Consider the following 19,895-nt stretch of genomic DNA (forward strand, 5'->3'; position numbering starts at 1 on the left):
GACCTGTAATTTAGTGGCTCCAATCCCATAACTCCAACCTATATTTTACGCCCGTTTTTCTTTCTTAGCTCACCCCAAATTCTATTTCTTGATGTGTCGAGCCGGACCGTTTCGGATCTCATTCTTTATTCCGGTCAGTCGTCATGTTGGCAGTTTACCGCACTCACCATCAGACTCCTCAATCAGGGAGGAATACTTTTGCTCAGTATTGCACAGCCCGTTGACCTTTCTTTATTTGTTTGTTTGTTTACACGGGTACGTTGAGCGCAGCTTTATTTTGCCCTAATTCCGCCCCGCCCGCAGGGACAAGAATCTCGGGGCTGTATGCGATCTCATTCACGTAATCTGGTCCGAAAACCGAAATCAAGCCCTGGCATGAGCTTGTGCACACGTGCGCGGCGCCTTTAAGGCGCGGGTGAGTGCACGAGCCACGTCTCCATACGGCGGGTGTCTGCTGCTGAATGAGTTAGGCGGCGGCGGCGGAGTTTCAGCGAGCCGGCGATGCCGACGCCGACGGCCGGGGCACGGCAGGCGGCCCGGGCCCTGCTGCTGCTGCTGCTGCTGCTCAGCTGCGTGCCCTGCTGCCTGAGCTGGGACACGGCCGAGATGGAGCTCTTCGACCTGGTGGAGGACGTGCAGGAGAACTTTTACCGCTTCCTTGGAGTAGAGCAGGTGAGGGCCGGCTCTCGGTGCTCGTCGCTCAGACCGAGTGACTGGTGCGAACCCCCAGGCTGCTGAGGCCTAGTCTGGCGCCGCGGCCGCCGGCTTCAGCCCTGGAAAGTTGGTGAAGAGGGGTTTGTGAGCCCGGGCTTTGAGCTGCTGCTTTCCTCAGATGGAGGGGATAGGGGAGGGGGGGGGTGAGGGGATAGGGGAGGGGGGGTGAGGGGATAGGGGAGGGGGGGGTGAGGGGATAGGGGAGGGGGGGGTGAGGGGATAGGAGAGGGGGGGTGAGGGGATAGGGGAGGGGGGGTGAGGGGATAGGGGAGGGGGGGTGAGGGGATAGGGGAGGGGGGGTGAGGGGATAGGGGAGGGGGGGTGAGGGGATAGGGGAGGGGGGTGAGGGGATAGGGGAGGGGGGTGAGGGGATAGGGGAGGGGGGGTGAGGGGATAGGGGAGGGGGGGTGAGGGGATAGGGGAGGGGGGGTGAGGGGATAGGGGAGGGGGGGGTGAGGGGATAGGGGAGGGGGGGGTGAGGGGATAGGGGAGGGGGGGTGAGGGGATAGGGGAGGGGGGGGTGAGGGGATAGGGGAGGGGGGGGTGAGGGGATAGGGGAGGGGGGGGTGAGGGGATAGGGGAGGGGGGGGTGAGGGGATAGGGGAGGGGGGGGTGAGGGGATAGGGGAGGGGGGGGTGAGGGGATAGGGGAGGGGGGGGTGAGGGGATAGGGGAGGGGGGGGTGAGGGGATAGGGGAGGGGGGGGTGAGGGGATAGGGGAGGGGGGGGTGAGGGGATAGGGGAGGGGGGGGTGAGGGGATAGGGGAGGGGGGGGTGAGGGGATAGGGGAGGGGGGGGTGAGGGGATAGGGGAGGGGGGGGTGAGGGGATAGGGGAGGGGGGGGTGAGGGGATAGGGGAGGGGGGGGTGAGGGGATAGGGGAGGGGGGGGTGAGGGGATAGGGGAGGGGGGGGTGAGGGGATAGGGGAGGGGGGGGTGAGGGGATAGGGGAGGGGGGGGTGAGGGGATAGGGGAGGGGGGGGTGAGGGGATAGGGGAGGGGGGGGTGAGGGGATAGGGGAGGGGGGGGTGAGGGGATAGGGGAGGGGGGGGTGAGGGGATAGGGGAGGGGGGGGTGAGGGGATAGGGGAGGGGGGGGTGAGGGGATAGGGAGGGGGGGGAAAAACGCTGCTTAACCGCCATCCACATTTAAAAAAAATAAAGCCATTTACGACCCCCATGTTCAGGAATAGGAACTTTTTTAATATGGGCATTAAAACTGCCCAGCTGGGAGAGGGGCCCTGCAGTCGACCCATTGTTGGCTTGAATTGCATTGGTCACAGTGTGTTTAAAACGAGTTTTAAGAACCCGTTTCGCACTCTCGTCCCCACGTCGACTGATTTGGCTTTCGCGACTGTTGTCAGAATGGACGAGGCCTGTTCCTCCTCGCCTTCATCTTGCAAACAAATTTCCCGTGGAGGAGCCGCCTGCAAGACTTGTTGGTCTTCTCTGTTTAGTAATCAGACAATGACTTGTCCTGCATGTCTTTAAGTTTTCATCCCTGTTAACTGGGGGTGTACTGTTTCTTAATGGGGGTGGGATTGGGGGCAGGAGGACTTTAAGAATGTGCCGTATCTGAGGTCTCGATTGAACAGGGAATCCATAGAAGTTTTGCAGCTGATTGGTTTTAGTTCTCCTGTTCTCCTTCACTGCAGCAGTGTCCAATTCTGCTTTATTTCTTTTTAAGATGCCAATGTTTGATGCTTACCACACAACCAGTTTGTTTCTGTGTAGCACCTAAATGAATGAAGTATCCAGCATCAAGATATCACCTCTTGAATCAGATTTGGTGATATTACATTTTCCTCTTGTAAGGTTAAATCCTAATCTGATGGGGCATTGCTATCTTCACATTTGTTCAAACAGTCACATCCCATGATATTCAAAATTCACGGTTTAGAAAAACAAACCAAGAACTGGATGCAGAACCCTACCCTAAACTAGGAGACCCATCTGCACGACTGAAATGTCACATATCCTCGCATTAACTGCAATTTAACATTTTATTTATACTTTTCTCTTTTTCTGTCTTGGCATATTGAGGTAATTTAAAATCTGCTATTGTAGTTGGTAGATCTCATGGCACTCTGATCTTTGCCTTCCTAAAGAAGGGCTCAGGCCTGAAATCTCAACTGCCTTGTGCTTCCTATGGATACTGCATGACCTGTTGAGTTTCTCCAGCACCTATTTTTTTTGGAAAATTTTATTGAATTTTGTAAAATATTACAGAAAAAAATTAAGATACAGATATATATATAATATATATTAAAAAAAAATACAAAATATGAAAAATAATGGTAATATCCCTCCACCTCCCTTCCTCCCTCTATCTTAACTCTCTCCCCCACCCCTCGGAGCCTTAAAAGATTATACATTTAAAATTAATTAATCAACGTGCCAACTCTTTACATAAGTTTTGCTTAAGATCAATAACCATACAATCCAAATATAAACTCCACATTTTAACTAAAAAAAGTTATTTCGCAAATTATAAGTTATTTTTTCCAAATATAAACACGATTGCAGTTAATTTTTCCAAGTTATCGCTATACATTTTCTTGCAACTGCTAACCCTAACCGCAAAAATGCCAATTGTGGGTTATCAGCCAATCCCAAAGTAACAGCATTCACGTAACCCAATAAACACATCATTGGATCCATTTGTAAATCAATTGTAAATAAATCTCCCAAAAATATAATCTTTTTCCCAAAAGGATTTAACTTTCTTACATGTCCATACACAATGCATAAAAGTCTTTTCTCCACATCTAAAGCACAAATCTATTAAACTAAATCCATATTTCTTCAACTTCTCAGGAGTCGAATATAATGAATAAAATAATAATTAACCATACTATATCTCACATTAATTAATTTTGTAACACTATCAATACACATATTTGACCATTCCTCCCAAGACAATTCAATATCTAAATCATTCTCCCATTTCTTTTTTGTCCTATATAGCCCAACTTTATCCATCTTTTCTTGCAACAACCTATACACATCAGGTATAAATCCTTTCGTTTCCTTGTCAACCATTTAAGATCTCAAACTTAGATTGACTTGGTAAAATTAAATCCTTTCAAAAAATCTCAAACTTGATAATAAGCAAAAATAGAATTTGCAAATATCAAATTTCTCTTGTAATCGATTAAATGTAGAAAATTTACCCACCTCAAAACAATCTTGTATAATTCTAATACCTTTCAATTCCCAATTTTTCAAATAAGGATTATTTAAAGAAAACTGAATTAGTTTATTCTGATACAATGGTGGTTTAATCAAAATTTTCCCCTAGAGCCAATAAGTTGATCCTGCTTATACCAAATATCCAATATATGTCTTAATACTGGTAATTTATATTTTTGTAACAATTTATAAATAAATTGACTCATTTCTTTTTCAGAAATTTGATCCAATTCAACTTTAGCCTAGACAGGTGGTTGTTGAACATCAAACAACCTATTAATGAATTTCAACTGTGCCGCTTCATCACTTGTACTTTTCCATCCCATTCTTTTAGTGCAGAAGCTCACTGAAGACTAATCCAAACTAGAACTTCTGTTGCAAAAAAAAACATTTCTTTTGGCATGGTACAGCAGGTAGCTGCTGTACTAACAATTATGTATTTGGACAAAAGTTTTCTCTAGTTGCATTCTTTACTTCTTCCACTTAAAGAATATTGTATATTTAAAGAATAAAGACATTTTTCATATTTTGAATAATTTGCCAGTGGAGGAGTGTCTTTCAAGATATTTAGAGAGGTACTTGGATAGGAAAGGTTTGGAAGGATATGGGCCAAATAAACTGCTTGGCATAGATGAGTTGGATCAAAGGACCTGTTTCTGTCCTACATAGCTATTTTTTTTCTTTGTTTTTCAGTGTGGATAATCTCATTTCCCCATGTTATGCTCCATCTGCAAACTTCTTGCCTACTTTCTATTTATCACTTTGCCTCCTAATACAAAGCTCAGTGGGTTAAAAGATGTTATCAGCAAATTTGTGTGAAATGCATTTGGAGAATTTTATCTGTCATTAATGTAAATGGTACATTTTTTAGGCCCCAACACTGATCCCTATGACAGGCCATTTGTAACAGCTTGCTGTATTGAAAATTACTTGGTTATCCCAACTCTGAAAAGCTAACAGAAAACAAACTGTCCATGTTAATATCATCTCCAGGGATGGAATTTCTTGCCATTAAATGCCATTTGGAAATCCAAATGCACTGTATATCTTTTGATTTTTTTATTCTTTCCGGTTGCTTAATCTTAAAAGAACTCTTTTATTTGTTTTCCAGCTTTCAAAGATTTTATCTTATTGTCAATATGGTTGAGTTGAAGTATGCTATAGGTTACTGTTGATTTGTTTGAATTTAAAATGAAAATTACAATATTTGTATACATTCTAGATTCAATGCTGTTCTTGGCATTTGAACTCTTAAGATTAAGAATGTGAAATATTCAATCCATCTTAACAGTCAAAAGTATGCTGTTGCAATAAGTTGAGAAATAATTACAGTTGTGGATGTTGGCAGCAGAATTAGAGTGGGTCACCTGATTAGTTGAACTAAAATGTTGCACATCTATAGGCCCACGTATAGGGCATTGAATATATTTGATAATTTGGGCAAGAAATCTTTTGCGTCCTGCTGGTGAATTCACTTAGAATTGAGTCTGTCATTACAAAATACAAATTTTGTTTAGTATTTTAACACCCAAATTCTTAGTAGGGGATTTTTAAATTTAAAATTTTAATTTAGACATTCAGCAAGGTAATAAGCCCTTTCAGACCATGAGCCTGTGCTGCCCCAATTGCATCCAATTGGCCTACAATCCCAGCACATTTTGAACAGTGAGAGGAAACCAGAGCATCTGGATGAAACCCACGCAGACACATTACTGTTATGGAATAAATTAATAAAATTATGATAAAAATCTTAAAAGGGTAAAATTTTGAGGTTTAGTTATCAGGACATATTTCACAAACAGACATCTCATTTGCCATGCCAGAATAATGCAAGGGTAGACTGTGTCTGCAATTGGCTTTACGAGACAATGGAAGTGCTTATGAGGGTTTCACAAGTAGGTATTAATGGACCAGCATGTTTGAACAGAGTCCAGGCTCAAGAAATGAGAACTCTTGCTTTTAAGAGACCAGAATTTTAAATGTCTGGTTGGTTTGTTGTCCTAAGAGGGGCCATATGGTTTTTGCAAACTGAAAAAAAAACATCCATTTTTTGTTAAAGTATTCTGCAACAGTTTGTGGTGATGGCTGCAAGTTGGCAGACCTGCTCAGTTGCTGATTGAAGGAGATCAGTTGTGTGTCCAATGAACAACTAATATCTTTCTGAAACTAACAAAGACTTTCCTGAGCAGTAAGAACATGTGTTAAAGTACCAGAGTCTGGTGAATATAATATCTGTTCAATTCTGTGCAGTGTGGAAGATTGCCTGATACCAGTGAACTTGGAGAAATGAAAAGTGAATGATTGGACAGTAAAAGAGAACTTTCCGGAACACACACAACATACACATGCGCTAAGATTTAGAAGGGGGTTAAGTATTGATCTTTTTAAGAAAATAAAACCAGTTTCATTTAAGTAGCCATGGTCTTGGTGAATTTTTGTGTATTTTGGTTTTTGAGTCCTTTGGACTCTTAACAATACAAACTTCTGACAGCGCAGGATTGAAATCCCAGTTGCTGATGCCATAACAGCTGCCCATATTATATTTATCCACAATTTAAATGAGCAGATAACGGAATTTGAAAATCCTATTTAATTAAGGAAGTACTAAAGTTTGGGTTGTTTCTCCCTGAAAATCAACTTCAAGTATATTGTAGATGACAAATTGTTTTTTTTCTTGGGTGTGAATTTTAATGTTCATTTCTTAAGACACAAGGAAGAGGTTTAGAAAATGACTGGGACTTTGATAATTCTTATAATAAAATTGCCAGTTAGAATAGACCTGCAGTCTCTCTTGTGAAGGAGCCATTCACACAGTAATCACATGGATTGGGAACAATTGATCTTTTACCTTTTTTTCTACAAAGGTTCCAATGCAGGTGCAACTTTCTTGGTTGGTATAATGTTGTTGTAAAATATACTTGGAACTTAGTTTGTTAAAATGTGAGCTTAGTGAAGTTCTATTTGTATCCAGTAAGACATAAATGTTCATTAATAAATTCAGCAAGGAATTCTAAGTGTGAGGATGTAGGACATGTTACGATCTGCATTAGTAGAGAAAATGTTTATTGGATGGAAGTACATGTGGGAGAAAGCAATAGAGGCAAATTAAATAAAGTAGGTAGCAGTTTGTATTGAACATAACACTGTGTGGTCAGATTATCTAATGACGTGCTAAAGTAGTTTTTTCCTTTTTTATAAAGCTGATATGTTTTAATACAATCGATAGGTCGTACAAGGGCAGAGGAGTTATGGAGAAATCTGTGCTAATATGAAAGATATGGCTATAATTTCTCTGATCATTTTTTTGCATACTATGAATATTTATTCATTTTAATTTAAAAATTTTTAGACATGCAGCACAGTACCATGCCATTTCGGACCACGGGTCTGTGCCACCGAATTTACATCCAATTAACCTACATCCCCTAATGTTTCGAACAGTGGGAGGAAATCTGAGCCCCTGGGGGAAATCCCACACAGACACTGGGAGAACTTAGAAACTCCTCACGGACAGCACAGGATTTGAACTGCGGTAAAGTGTTTAGCTAACTGCTATGCCAACCGTGCCACCCCATGGTCTGTGTTTATTATTTTTCTTTGATGTCTTATTGTTAATTATACTGAAATTGTTGTTAGTGTGTTTTCTGTAACTGGGAAGCTGTAGCAATTTGTCTTGTCCATGTGTATGTGGAAAATAACCTCATTCATTCAATCCAGAATATTGTGGGAGTATAGATGATCAAGGAATGAAAGTTTGAATGATATTAAGGATGTCTGCTGGGTGTCATGGAACAAAGGTACTGGCCCCACTATTCATGGAGATTTCATCAAATGACACCCTGACTATAATTGTCACAGCTCACTTTTTTTTTCGCCCTCTGATGCTTTCATCCAGTCAACTGGTGACTTCACTCAAAATCTCCCTTTGGAGGAACTATTCTGTTTAGAATATAGTTTTCCCTACACATGGGAGAATAAAATTCCCTTAATGCTCTCAGGTTTTATTTTTTTTTAATTCTGAGATTTCAGGGCAACAGGCTACCCTAATTTCTCTAAGAATTGGGCAAGGTAGAAATTTGATAAAATGAAATGTTAAAATCATTTTATTGTCAAAAGTCAGCAATATTGCATTATTTCCTGGGTAGAAAATATAAATTGGTCACTAATACAAACATACCAATTTGGGGCAAGAGTTGGTGCTTGGGTATGTGGTGCTATTTAATAAGATTGTGGTTTAATTGACATAATCTCCAGTTCTACATTCCTGTCTGGCCACAGTAATATTTCAGCCTCTGCTTGTGTAGAATTTGTCTACTTATTCAAAAAAAGTCAAAGACCATATACTGCACTGTGTTGGGGAATCACTATCTCTGCCTCAAATGGGCAACATTTTATTTAAAAAATAATGATCACTATTTCTAGATTCTCCCATCAGAGGTATGAGTTCTACATTTGCAAAGTGCAGAAGAATTTGCGATTACAACAGTTTTATTGATTGAAAATTTAAGTGCCTTTTAAATTGTTGAATGGGTCTTTTTTTTAAAGTGTAATGGTTACTTGTGGGACCATATGGTTTCTTACATTTCTTGAAAATTGTTTTTTTTTAAATTAATGTGAAATATTGTGGAGGATCCTCTGGTGCAAAGTGAGGAGCTGATATCTTGAACTGACAAATTGCTGCACTCTGATAGGGAGTTCCTGGATTTTGACCCAATAATTTTGAAAGAGTCCCATTTATAGTTCCAAGGTTAGATTGTAGAGGTAGGTTATTGTACAAAGAGAATGGGTATTTTGGGTCCTTCAGTATGTTGACTTTTCCTCTGCAGTGGAAGATGGAGGGAGGGAGTTTTGCATAATATTTTAAGCTACATTCACTACCTTCTTCCCATCTGGAGCGGAGCAGAGCAATTTCCATACCATGCTGTGATACATTCTGCAGAAAACTGACTACAATTTACAATGATCCGTTTATACAGTGCTGAAATCATTAACATTGATAAATGTTTGTGTTCAAGTTTGGAAAAATCAAATAAAATTTACAAAAATGCTTTTGATGGTGCATCTATGGAGGTTGATGGGGGAACCTGTGAACTTCCTTATTCTAAGTAATTAGGCATTGGTGTGTTTTCTTGACCATTGTGGACACTGGTGATATTTACTCCGAAGAACTTGAAGCTATCTATTCTTTCTACTAGGTATAGACCCTGCTCCATCCTAAAGTTCCTGATCATCTCATTTGTCTTATTGATGTTGAGACACATGTTTTTCCTCTCTGTATCACGTCACTAGTCTTTCAGTCTCCTTTCTATATTTTTCTCTCAATCTGGGCAGCACAGTTAATGCAGTGCAGCACCAGGAACTCGAGTTAGAATCTGGTACTGTCTGCAAGGAAGTTGTACGTTCTCCTCGTGTCTGCATGGGTTTTCTTTGGGTGCTCCAGTTTCCTCTCGCCTTTCAAAACATACAGGGTTGTAGGTTAATTGGGGTATACGGGCAGCACAGACTTGTGGGCTGGAAGGGCATATCTAAATTTAAAAATAATGATATCCAGGCTATAACTGCAGTGTCCTCAGCAAATTTGAGGATAGTTGGAGAGGTACTAACTCTCCACACCAAAATACATGTCCTTGTGGAGCACTGGTGTTAATGGATACTTGTGAATATTTGGGAGAAGTTGTAGCGGGCTGAGCGGGCGCACAGCGTGGCAATGCGAACTGTCGCCGGCACAGTTCTGCGGGCGTGCAGAACCCCAATGCGGATGTCTGCCTAGTCACCTAATGGACCACACGTGAGGGATACGGAGTGCTGAGGAACAGCACGTTGAGCTGTTGAGTCTCCTGCCAGAAAGCCCGGGACACTTTCAAGGCTAAATTTAAACCTGCTGGTCCTGTGGATCGGCAGCAATCTCATAGTGATGTCCCACCTTGTCCTGTGGAGCCCAGGGCACACAGTATGTAAAAGAAGCCAGTAAACACTGAATAAATCAGTCTTGAGTTGATTACTCTTGTGTGCTTATTTCTTTAGTAGCTCTACCATAGTAGCTGCTACAAAATCATATTATTGAAGCTGAAATTATTAAAACTGGCTTGCATCCAGAGAGCAAATAGTAAGTTTGTAACTGTTCAAAACTTGCAATAAGCAAATAGAAATATCAAAACATTAACAAGGGAAGAGATGATCAGAATAACTTTGGACTTCAAAAGCTACTTTGGTGACATTTTCCACCTTGCTTCTTTGAGGGTCTCAATGCATTCATATCTTTGCGTTTTCATATCATTTCTGATATTCAACGCCAGTGCTTTATCATCCATTTCTCTCTTTAGTTGAAATTGTACCAGTTTCATTTCCTGCATCTCGCACCTAGTCTCTGAGTCCCACCTACAAGAATATGATTCCCATAGTATTTGCCTTCTAACCACCAGGCTGCACATTCAACAGATCAACCATTTGTAAATAAATGTGTTTGTCATGTGCACTCAAACTTCAAAGATTCAAAAAACAATTACAATATACCTTCAATTAAAAAGTGAAATACAGTAGTTGATATCATTTACCAGTGCATGAAAGTGTGGCTTTACAGTAATGCAAACAGTATTTTTTGTGTGTCTGCAGTTCATGACCAGAGTAATATTTCTGAAAACTGACTGTTACTGTGAGATGCATCTTCAGCTCCCAACTCTCCTCAGCAATGTGCTGGGATTCTTTTTGAAAATGACTTGGTTTACTTTTCTATTTTTTGTCAACCTCATCAACAACCTTTTTTTGTGCAATTCCCTTCCTGCTGTTCAAATTCAAATATTTTCCAGGTAAAATTCTGATTTACACTTGGAGCTTTTAATGTTTTAAGGGAAAGGAAACAATTCAAGTTATGGATATGGTAGGCCACTAAGTCTCTTGTGCCTGCTTTTTTTCTTAACTAGATCCTAGCTACTCTTTGAGCAATATTAGTCTATCAGTTGTTGCCAGTTGACTGATCAAGCATTTTAAAAAAAACACAGCCAGTGTGTTCTAGCAAATTATTCCCATTTTTCTAGAATGCATGCTATACAAAGCTTGGAATGAGAATGAGGGTGCCATTCCCATTCTGACATTTTACTTCATAGACCCTAGTCATTTTCCCAGAATGCCTGCAGTTTGCACTGAACTATACTGAAGCTAAATGACACATAAAGCACGCCACATTGCAGCAAGCAGACATCAAGTTATCAGATGCATCATGAAGTCACGCATGATGCGTATGAAATTAACCTGCATTTGGATGGTGCTATACATAGTTACTACTGGCACTAAAAGCACCTTGGGATCAATAGCCATTTTCCAGTTTGAAGGATATGTCAGATGCACATGATTCATATCAGTTGACGCAGTGGCGCTGTATGACCCACACATAATACTTTGGGTTGACATCCCGCCTCTTTACATACTGCTCTATTGGTATGCTATCTAACCTCATGGTCAGAAACAGGTTTGCAATTTTGGTCATTCCTGTGTGAATGGCCACTGCTGAGAGACTCTTCCTAATGGTAATATCCCGCTAAGCCTAGATTTAAAAAAAAAACATTATTGATTGCTCTTTGGGAGATCAAATGTAAGCAAAAGCATACAGTGATTGACAGGGCTCTTAGGATAGACAAGACACCAGGATCGGATGGAACATACTCAGGGAGAGGGGTGTGGCAAGATGGCGTAAGGAACAGACGTGCCTTCCAGTCCTCTCCTGACTCTAACTTATTGTTTTGTCTTTAAGTGCCCGTTAAAACTTTTTTAAAAAGTTTATAAATAGTATGAGGTGTTGAATTAATACCTAATGATACATTTGTTTAAAAAAAAAAGTAAAAGGAAACATCAACAGATTGTTTAAAAAATTATATTTTCCGAAATTATCTGAGCTTGCTTGTTTACAAAAAGCCACGACTCAGCGTGAAATGGATCCAGGAAAAGAAGCGAAGAATTCGGTCTTGGAGCTCCGTTCTGATTCCGTAAGTCTTTCTGAAGGTCGTTTTCAGCTGCCTTTAGAACAAAGGGCTGGCCGGATGCCAGTATTTCAAACAACGTCTACTGAGACTTTGACTGCTGAATTAGCTGGGGCGCCACCAGTTGGAGAGTTAGAGTTGTTATTTGACTGCTATACCACCAGTTATAACAGCTCTTCCAGATACTGACGTAACTAAGCTTTCAAAGTAGGTTTGGATCAAAGATAACCCTGATCATCAGCCTCCTGATACTTCTGGGGGGTCTGTGGCAGGGGCTCTTACACTGAGTCAAACTGCTAGAAAAGCTACTAAATTAAAAGAAGGGATAGAAGGTCCTCTGATTCCACAAGAACAGCAGGATCCCACCATTTCTGGATCTACTGATGTTGATATACTTTTCAAGAGTCTTGAACATAAGATATTTTCTTCAATGATGCATTTAGGTGATTCTATGAATAATCTTACTTCTAAGATTAATGCATTGGTGGATGTCAATACTCAACAGATGGCTGATTATGGAGCTTTTAAAGTCGAAACTATTGAAAGACTTGAGATGTGTGATCAAGGATTATCTGATGTACAAGATCAATTGCAAGATGTGAATAAAACAATTGAAACGCTACAGATTCAGAATGAAAATTTAACAAAAAAGGTTGATTATTTGGAGAACCAATCCAGACGGAATAATGTGAAAATTGTCGGCTTGCCAGAAGGCATAGAAGGGCCAGATCCAAGAAAAATTTTCACTGAATGGATTCCACAAGCGTTGGGACAAGATAAGTTTCCTGAGGGTTTAATATTGGAACGGGCTCATAGAGCTTTGAGAAGGAGACCTTTTTCAGGACAGAATCCAAGACTTGTTCTGGTTCGCTGTTTAAATTACTGTGATAGAGAGACTATTTTACGTATGGCTATTAGAAATGCACAGCAAAACAGATCTTTGATGGTTCAGAGTAATCGTGTTTTCTTCTATCCGGATTTGAGTCAGGAAATTATGTTTCAATGACGTGAATTTAATTCTGTGAAAGAATTATTGTGGAAAAAAGGATATAAGTCAACATTTAGATACCCTGCGGTACTGAAGATTTTTCAGGATGGATATCAACCAAAGTTCTTTGATAATCCTAAAGAAGCTATGGATTTTGCTCACTCTTTACCAATTACGCAATTCCAGGAACGACGTAGTCCTCCACGGTCTCCAAAGAGGGCAGAGCTGCAAGAAGGGAATTTGATTTATGGAAGAAATGGAAGAAACGGTAGTCGCAATGGCAAAGTTGACATAATTCTTTTTCTAGAATTGATTATTTTTTAATATCAGCACATTTGCAGGATAGGGTTACATCTGTGGAGTATAAGGCTAGATTGGTTTCGGATCATTCAAATTATTATTAGAATATTTGAGTTCACAAGATGTTCAGAAAGCTTCAAGATGGAGATTTAATACTATGCTATTGCAAAAACCAGAATTTATTAGTTTTTTAAAACAGCAAATTGAAATTTTTATTGGTATTAACTGTAATTCTGTTTCTAGTCATTTTGTTTTATGGGATGCAATGAAAGCTTTTTTGCGAGGCCAAATGATCAGTTATGCGTCTAAAGTAAAGGAGAGAATTAAAGAGATTGAAGACTTAGAGGAAAAGATAACTGCAACTGAAAAAGAATTTCAAAAACATGCTACCGAGGCGCAAAAGAATCAGTTAACTAATTTAAAATTTAAATATAATGAATTACAAACATATCGGTTTGAATGTTTAATGAATCGAACTAAGCATAAGTTTTATGAATGGGGTGAGAAAGCTCATAAAGTTTTGTCATGGCAGTTAAAAAAGGAACAATTGTCTAGGATTATACCAGCGATTAGAAAGAAATCAGGTATTACTTTTAATCAAAAGGAGATTAATGAGCAATTTTGTAATTTCTATAAACAATTGTATACTTCGGAATGTAAAGATGTAACTGGAGACGCAATAGATTCTTTCTTGGAAAATAATTAACTTGCCACAATTGAATCAAGAAGATAGACAAGAGTTAGATAAACCTTTTACAGAAGATGAAATAGAAAGGGCAATAAGAGACATGCCGAATGGAAAGGCACCTGGTGAAGATGGGTTTTCTATAGAGTTTTATAAAGTTTTTTATGCTGATGTATCTTCTTTTTATAAGGATGTATTACAACAAACTTACAATACTTTTCAATTACCTGAGTCTTGTTCTAATGCAATAATTACGGTTATACCAAAAAAAGATAAAGACCCTTTACAGGTTTCTTCTTATAGACCAATTTCGTTGTTAAATTTAGATTATAAAATTGTAGCTAAAATTATGGCTAATAGATTAGCTCAATATCTGCCTAAAATTATACATGGTGATCAAACGGGATTTATAAAAAACAGGTATGCGTCAGATAATATTTTACAGTTAATAACCTTTTTTTTTTAATTTTTTATTTTTCACACCATAAATCACATTAGCCATGATATACACTATTTCTTTTTCACACATATACAGTGACTTTTTCTCCCCCCCCTCCTCCCAAGCCACCCCCCCACCCACCCCTCTCATCCATTTTGGGTATACAATCTAGGTTGCATTAAGCCAGTCAGACAATGTTGTCATTCAACAAAAATACACCAGAAATTCTACTGAGTCCATTCTTTTCTTTCCTTCTCCTTCCATCAACTTAGGTAATGTTTGTCCCCGGTAGGTTTTCGCTATTGTATTTAATGTAAGGCTCCTATACTTGTTCGAATATTTCAATATTATTTCTTAACCTATATGTTTTTTTTTCTAATGGAATACATTTATTCATTTAAATTTAGTAGTTTCTTCCTTTTAATTTGGTTATGTATTCCATTAATATTTAAAGTCATATAGTTCAGCGTAGCCCTTTTATATTTTGTTTATCTTCTTTTTCCGTTTTTCCATCATTACCTTTCCTCCTTTTCCATTTCTGTTTTCTTATTTTCAACTCTTTATAAGACAACATTCCTACAACATCCAACATTTTCCTTATTCTCCTATTTCTATCTTATTTATCCCCAATCTCCCCTTCCCCTCCTGAGTTGTCCTTTATCCCTTGTCGGACAACCACATCTCCCCTCTCCATTTGGATTTGCGAATCCACTCGCAAGCGTCAACTGATTTTGCAGTGACCGCTATTTCCCCCCACCCCGCCCCCCCAGAAAAGATTTCACTTTTCATATGTCACAAAGGTCACTCTTTTAATTCCCTCCTTATTCTCTCTATTCCATTACCTTCCCTTATTAATTCTTGTCTATACTATCTATATTTTCCTCTAAGTACAGATACATTCACGTATGCACATTGTCTCTATTCACTCTTATACCTCTTTACCCGCATACATATCAATCGTGATCATTTTTACTCTCATTACCCGTCTTCATCCCTCAGTCTATTTTTGTCTTTACCCACATACATATCTCGTGATCATTTTAACTCTCATTACCCGTCTTCCTCCCTCAGTCTATTTTTGTAATTGTTCTGCAAATTTTCGTGCTTCTTCTGGATCCGAGAATAGTCTGTTTTGTTGTCCTGGAATAAATATTTTCAATACCGCTGGATGCTTTAGTATAAATTTATACCCTTTCTTCCATAAAATCGCCTTTGCTGTATTGAGCTCTTTTCTCTTTAGGAGTTCAAAACTTATATCTGGATAAATGAAGATTTTTTGCCCTTTATACTCCAGTGGTTTGTTGCCCTCTCTTACTTTTTCCATTGTCTTCTCCAGTACCTTTTCTCTTGTAGTATATCTTAGGAATTTTACTACAATAGATCTTGGTTTTTGTTGTGGTTGTGGTTTAGAGGCCAATACTCTATGTGCCCTTTCTATTTCCATTTCTTGCTGTAGTTCTGGACATCCTAGGGTCTTAGGGATCCACTCTTTTATAAACTCCCTCATATTCTTGCCTTCTTCATCTTCCTTAAGGCCTACTATCTTTGTTATTTCTTCTGTTATGGTTTTCCATTGTATCTATTTTTTGAGCTAGTAGTTCTTGTGTCTCTTTAGTTTTTTTATTAGATTCCTCCAATTTCTTTTTTAAGTCTTCTACCTCCATTTCTGCTGCTACTGCCCGCTCTTCCATCTTGTCCATTTTCTTTCCCATTTCTGTTAAGGTCATCTCTATTTTATTTATTTTCTCTTCTGTGTTGTTTATTCTTTTTCTTAAATCCTTAAATTCCTGTGTTTGCCATTCTTTAAATGACTCCATGTATCCTTTAATAAGAGAAAGTATATCCTTTATCTTGCCTTTCTTTTCTTCTTCTATTTCTCTGTACTCTTCCTCTTCCTCTTCTTCTTCCTCTGGGTTGGCCATCTGTTGTTTCTTTGGTGCCCTTTCCTCTTCTTCTTTCTTGTTTTTATTGTCTTCTGTGGTCTCTTCTTGCTGCAGGTGTTCTGCAGCTGTCGTTGCCGGCTGTGGAGATCGACTCCCCAGCTGATCCCCCCCTCCCATCGGTGTGTTTTTTTCATTCGCATCGCGCATGCGCGAAGTATCGCGCATGCGCGGTTGCGCACTTTTACTCGTCTCTGCGAGCCATTTTTGTAGTCCATTATTTACCGACCTGAGGGAGCGGGTTTCTCTCTCCGCAGCGGGCCTCTTCGGACAGGTAAGGCCTTCACCTTTTTCCTCCTTTGTCCTTTGTCTTCTCTTCCTCTCTTCTTACCGTTGCTTTCGATTTTTCTTTTTTTGTCGCCATCTTCTTTCCACCTTTATACTCACTTTTCTGTAACTTTTATTTCTGTGCCTTTGTGTTTTCCTTTGTTTTTCCCGACTTTTCTGGAGAGGGCTGGAGTTCACCGTCCGGCCACTACTCCATCACGTGACTCCTCCCCACGGTTAATAACCTTGATAAATAAATCTAAATTTCAGTTGAATTATCCAATAGTGGTTTCATTGGATGCAGAAAAGGCTTTTGATAGAGTGGAATGGAAGTTTCTGTTCAAAGAACTTGAGAAATTTTGTTTTGGTTCTTCATTTATTGGGTTGATAAAGGCTTTATATAATAGCCTGAAGGCTAGAATTGCTGATAATGGCCAAATTTCAGAATCTTTTAGTTTGACAAGATCTACTAGACAAGGATGTCAGTTGTCACCTGCTTTATTTGCTATAGTTATTGAACCTTTAGCACAATTAATACGTCAAAATGAAAATGTTAAAGGTATGAGAGTTCTGAATGAGGAATATAAGATTAATTTATTTGCTGATGATGTTTTATTATATTTGGTGGATCCGGATATTTCTTTACCTGCAATTCAAGAATGTTTAGAAATTTATGGTCAATTATCTGGTTACAAAGTAAATTGGGCTAAAAGTGAAATTTTACCAATTTGTAAAGGTGATTATTCAGTATATAAAAATATTACAAATTTGAAGTGGACTACACAAATTAAATATTTAGGAATTAATGTTAATACAGAATTTCAAGAATTATATTCAATTAATTATTTTCCTTTAATAAAAAGGATTAAATTAGATTTGATTAGGTGGAGGGATCTACCTTTGGGTTTACTAGGGAGGATTAATACCATAAAAATGAATATTTTTCCTAGAATACAATATTTGTTTCAATCAATTCCTTATTTTTAAAAAAAAAAAGTTTTTTTAAGGATTTATATAAAGCGATTAGAGAATTCTTATGGAAGGGAAAATTTCCGAGAGTAGCAATGAGAAAATTGATGTGGGATTTTCAATTTGGAGGTTTAAGATTACCGAATTTTCAGCATTATTATGAAGCAGCTCAATTCAAATTTCTTAGTGCATTAATGAATATGGACGACCCACCTAGTTGGGTAAAGATAGAAATGGCAGTTATTTTAGAAAAATTTCCTCATGAGTTTTTGTTTCGATGGAATAAAAATTTATTACGAACTTATGATGTGCCAATATTGAAACATTTATTGAATTTATGGACAAGTAAACTTAAAAAAAATTGGGACTTAAAAATATATATTCTGGAAGATTGCCATTATATAATAATCAACTTGTTCCTTTTACGGTCTCCAATGCCACTTTGAAACAATGGGAAAAGAAGGGAATAAAAAATTTATCTGATTGTTTTTCTGAGGGTTGTTTTTGTTCCTTTGACGAATTATAAAGGAAATATGGTATTAGTGCAAATTCTATATTTGTATATTATCAATTAAAACAGTTATGTGGTCGACATATGATTTTATTGCCTGAATCTAGTTTTGAAGAATATGTACTTTCAATACCAAAAAAGGGATATATATCTGATTTGTATTGTATTTTACAAGAAATTGATAGTAAAAAAAGACTGGGATAAAGATAAGTTGAAATGGGAAAAAGATTTAGGACATAAAATAGCTGAAGAAGCTTGGATGGAAATTTGTCAGAATAGTATTCGGAAATTAATTAATGCTAGACTAGTGATGATTAATTATAATTTTATTCATCAGCTATATTTAACGCCGGAGAAATTTAAAAAATTTGGTTTTTGTAAGTTGGATTCTTGTTTTCGATGTGATCAGACGGGCAAAACTTTTTTGCATACTGTTTGGCTTTGTGATCGATTGCAACAGTTTTGGAAAGGTATTCAATCTGTTTTTAACAGTTTATATAATATCCATCTTGTTTTAGATCCTGATATATTTTTATTAGGGAACATGCAATCATTAATCGATTTAGGTTTAGAGGATTATCAGATTTCATTTATTTATTTAGCTTTAGTTGTGGCTAAGAAATGTATAGCACTTACTTGGAAAGATAGAAATATACTAACTTTAGATAAGTGGTATTTGGAAATGAAATTTTGTTTGACTATGGAAAGGATATCTTTTTCAATTCAGGATAAGATGTCTTTTTATAAGTTAAAGTGGACTCCGTTTGCTAATTATATGCATTTAAGTTTGATTTAAATATATGTTTAAGTGTGATATTTTAGTATTGACAATTTTTTGTTGTTGTTGTTAGAATTTTTTTAGGTTAAGTTTTATCTCTTTTTTTTGTAAGTGGGTATTTTTCATATATAATGTCAATTTTATTAACTCTTCACTATTAAGGGGGGAGGGTTGGACTAATTTTAAGTTAGACTATTAATATTGTGTTACAATTAACAGGGGGGGGTTATTTTGTGTAGTTTTCTGATGTAATATTGTAATCATACTTTTTAAATTTTTTTCTATTTTTCTTTAAATGAAATTCTTTATTGTATTCATGTTATAAAAATTTTAAATAAAGTCTTTTATATATATATAAAAAAAAAAGAACATACTCAGGGATACCACAGGAAATTAAGGAAGAAATTGGTGAGTTGATGATCTTCGACCTCCCACGGGAATGAAGCATAGCAAATGTTGCTCAAAAAAGCTAATCGGGAGAATCCTGGGAATTATAGACCTGTGAGCCGTACATCAGTGGTGGGCAAGCTATTGGATAGGATTCTTGGAGACAGGATTTACAAACATTTGGAGAAGATAGCAGAATAACTGATGGACAGCTATGGCTTAAAGTTTTTTTTTGAGGCAGTGACAAAACAGATTGAAGATAGTGGTGGGTGTGGTACATATGGATTTTAGTAAGCCTTCTGACCTGCTTCCCCATGGTAGGCACATCTAGAAAGTTGTGAGGCATGGGATCCATAGTAACTTAGCTGCATAGATTTGAAATTGGTTGGTGGTAATGAGGAGGTTGATGACCAATGGAGTTCTGCAGGGATCTGTTCTTGAACCACTATTTTTGTTATCTTTATAAATAACTTGGATAAGGAAGTGGAAAGTTTACAAATGACATGAAGGTTGAGGTATTATGGATAGTGTAGAAGTTGGAGGCTACAACCAGGTAGAGACAGGATGCAGAGTTGGGTGAAGAAATGGCAGATATGATTCAGTCTTAAAGTGTGGAGTGATACATTTTTGGAAGATAGAGCTTGAAGGTGGAGTACATGTTTAATGGCAGGATCTTTAGCAGTGTGGAGGAATAGAGGGATGTTGGGGTCCAAGTCTGTGGATTCCTCAAGGTTGCCATACAGATTATTGGTATG

The 19,895-nt window shown here is 38.4% G+C and overlaps 1 protein-coding gene across 3 annotated transcripts in view; it reads left to right on the forward strand.

The window, feature by feature from the left end:
- Positions 1-312: 312 nt before the first annotated feature.
- dnajc1 (DnaJ (Hsp40) homolog, subfamily C, member 1) overlaps positions 313-19,895 on the forward strand; it is a 202,755-nt gene continuing 183,172 nt past the window's right edge. Inside the window, exon 1 of one of the 3 annotated variants that reach the window (XM_069914637.1) lies at positions 313-672. In XM_069914637.1, the coding sequence (XP_069770738.1) occupies positions 502-672 (171 nt within the window). In that variant the 5' untranslated portion in view covers positions 313-501. The remainder of the gene's footprint in view (positions 673-19,895) is intronic. The other 2 variants (XM_069914638.1, XM_069914636.1) reach the window with 2 other exon arrangements.

This window comes from Narcine bancroftii, chromosome 1 (genome assembly GCF_036971445.1).
Source record: "Narcine bancroftii isolate sNarBan1 chromosome 1, sNarBan1.hap1, whole genome shotgun sequence".
NCBI lineage: Eukaryota > Metazoa > Chordata > Chondrichthyes > Torpediniformes > Narcinidae > Narcine > Narcine bancroftii.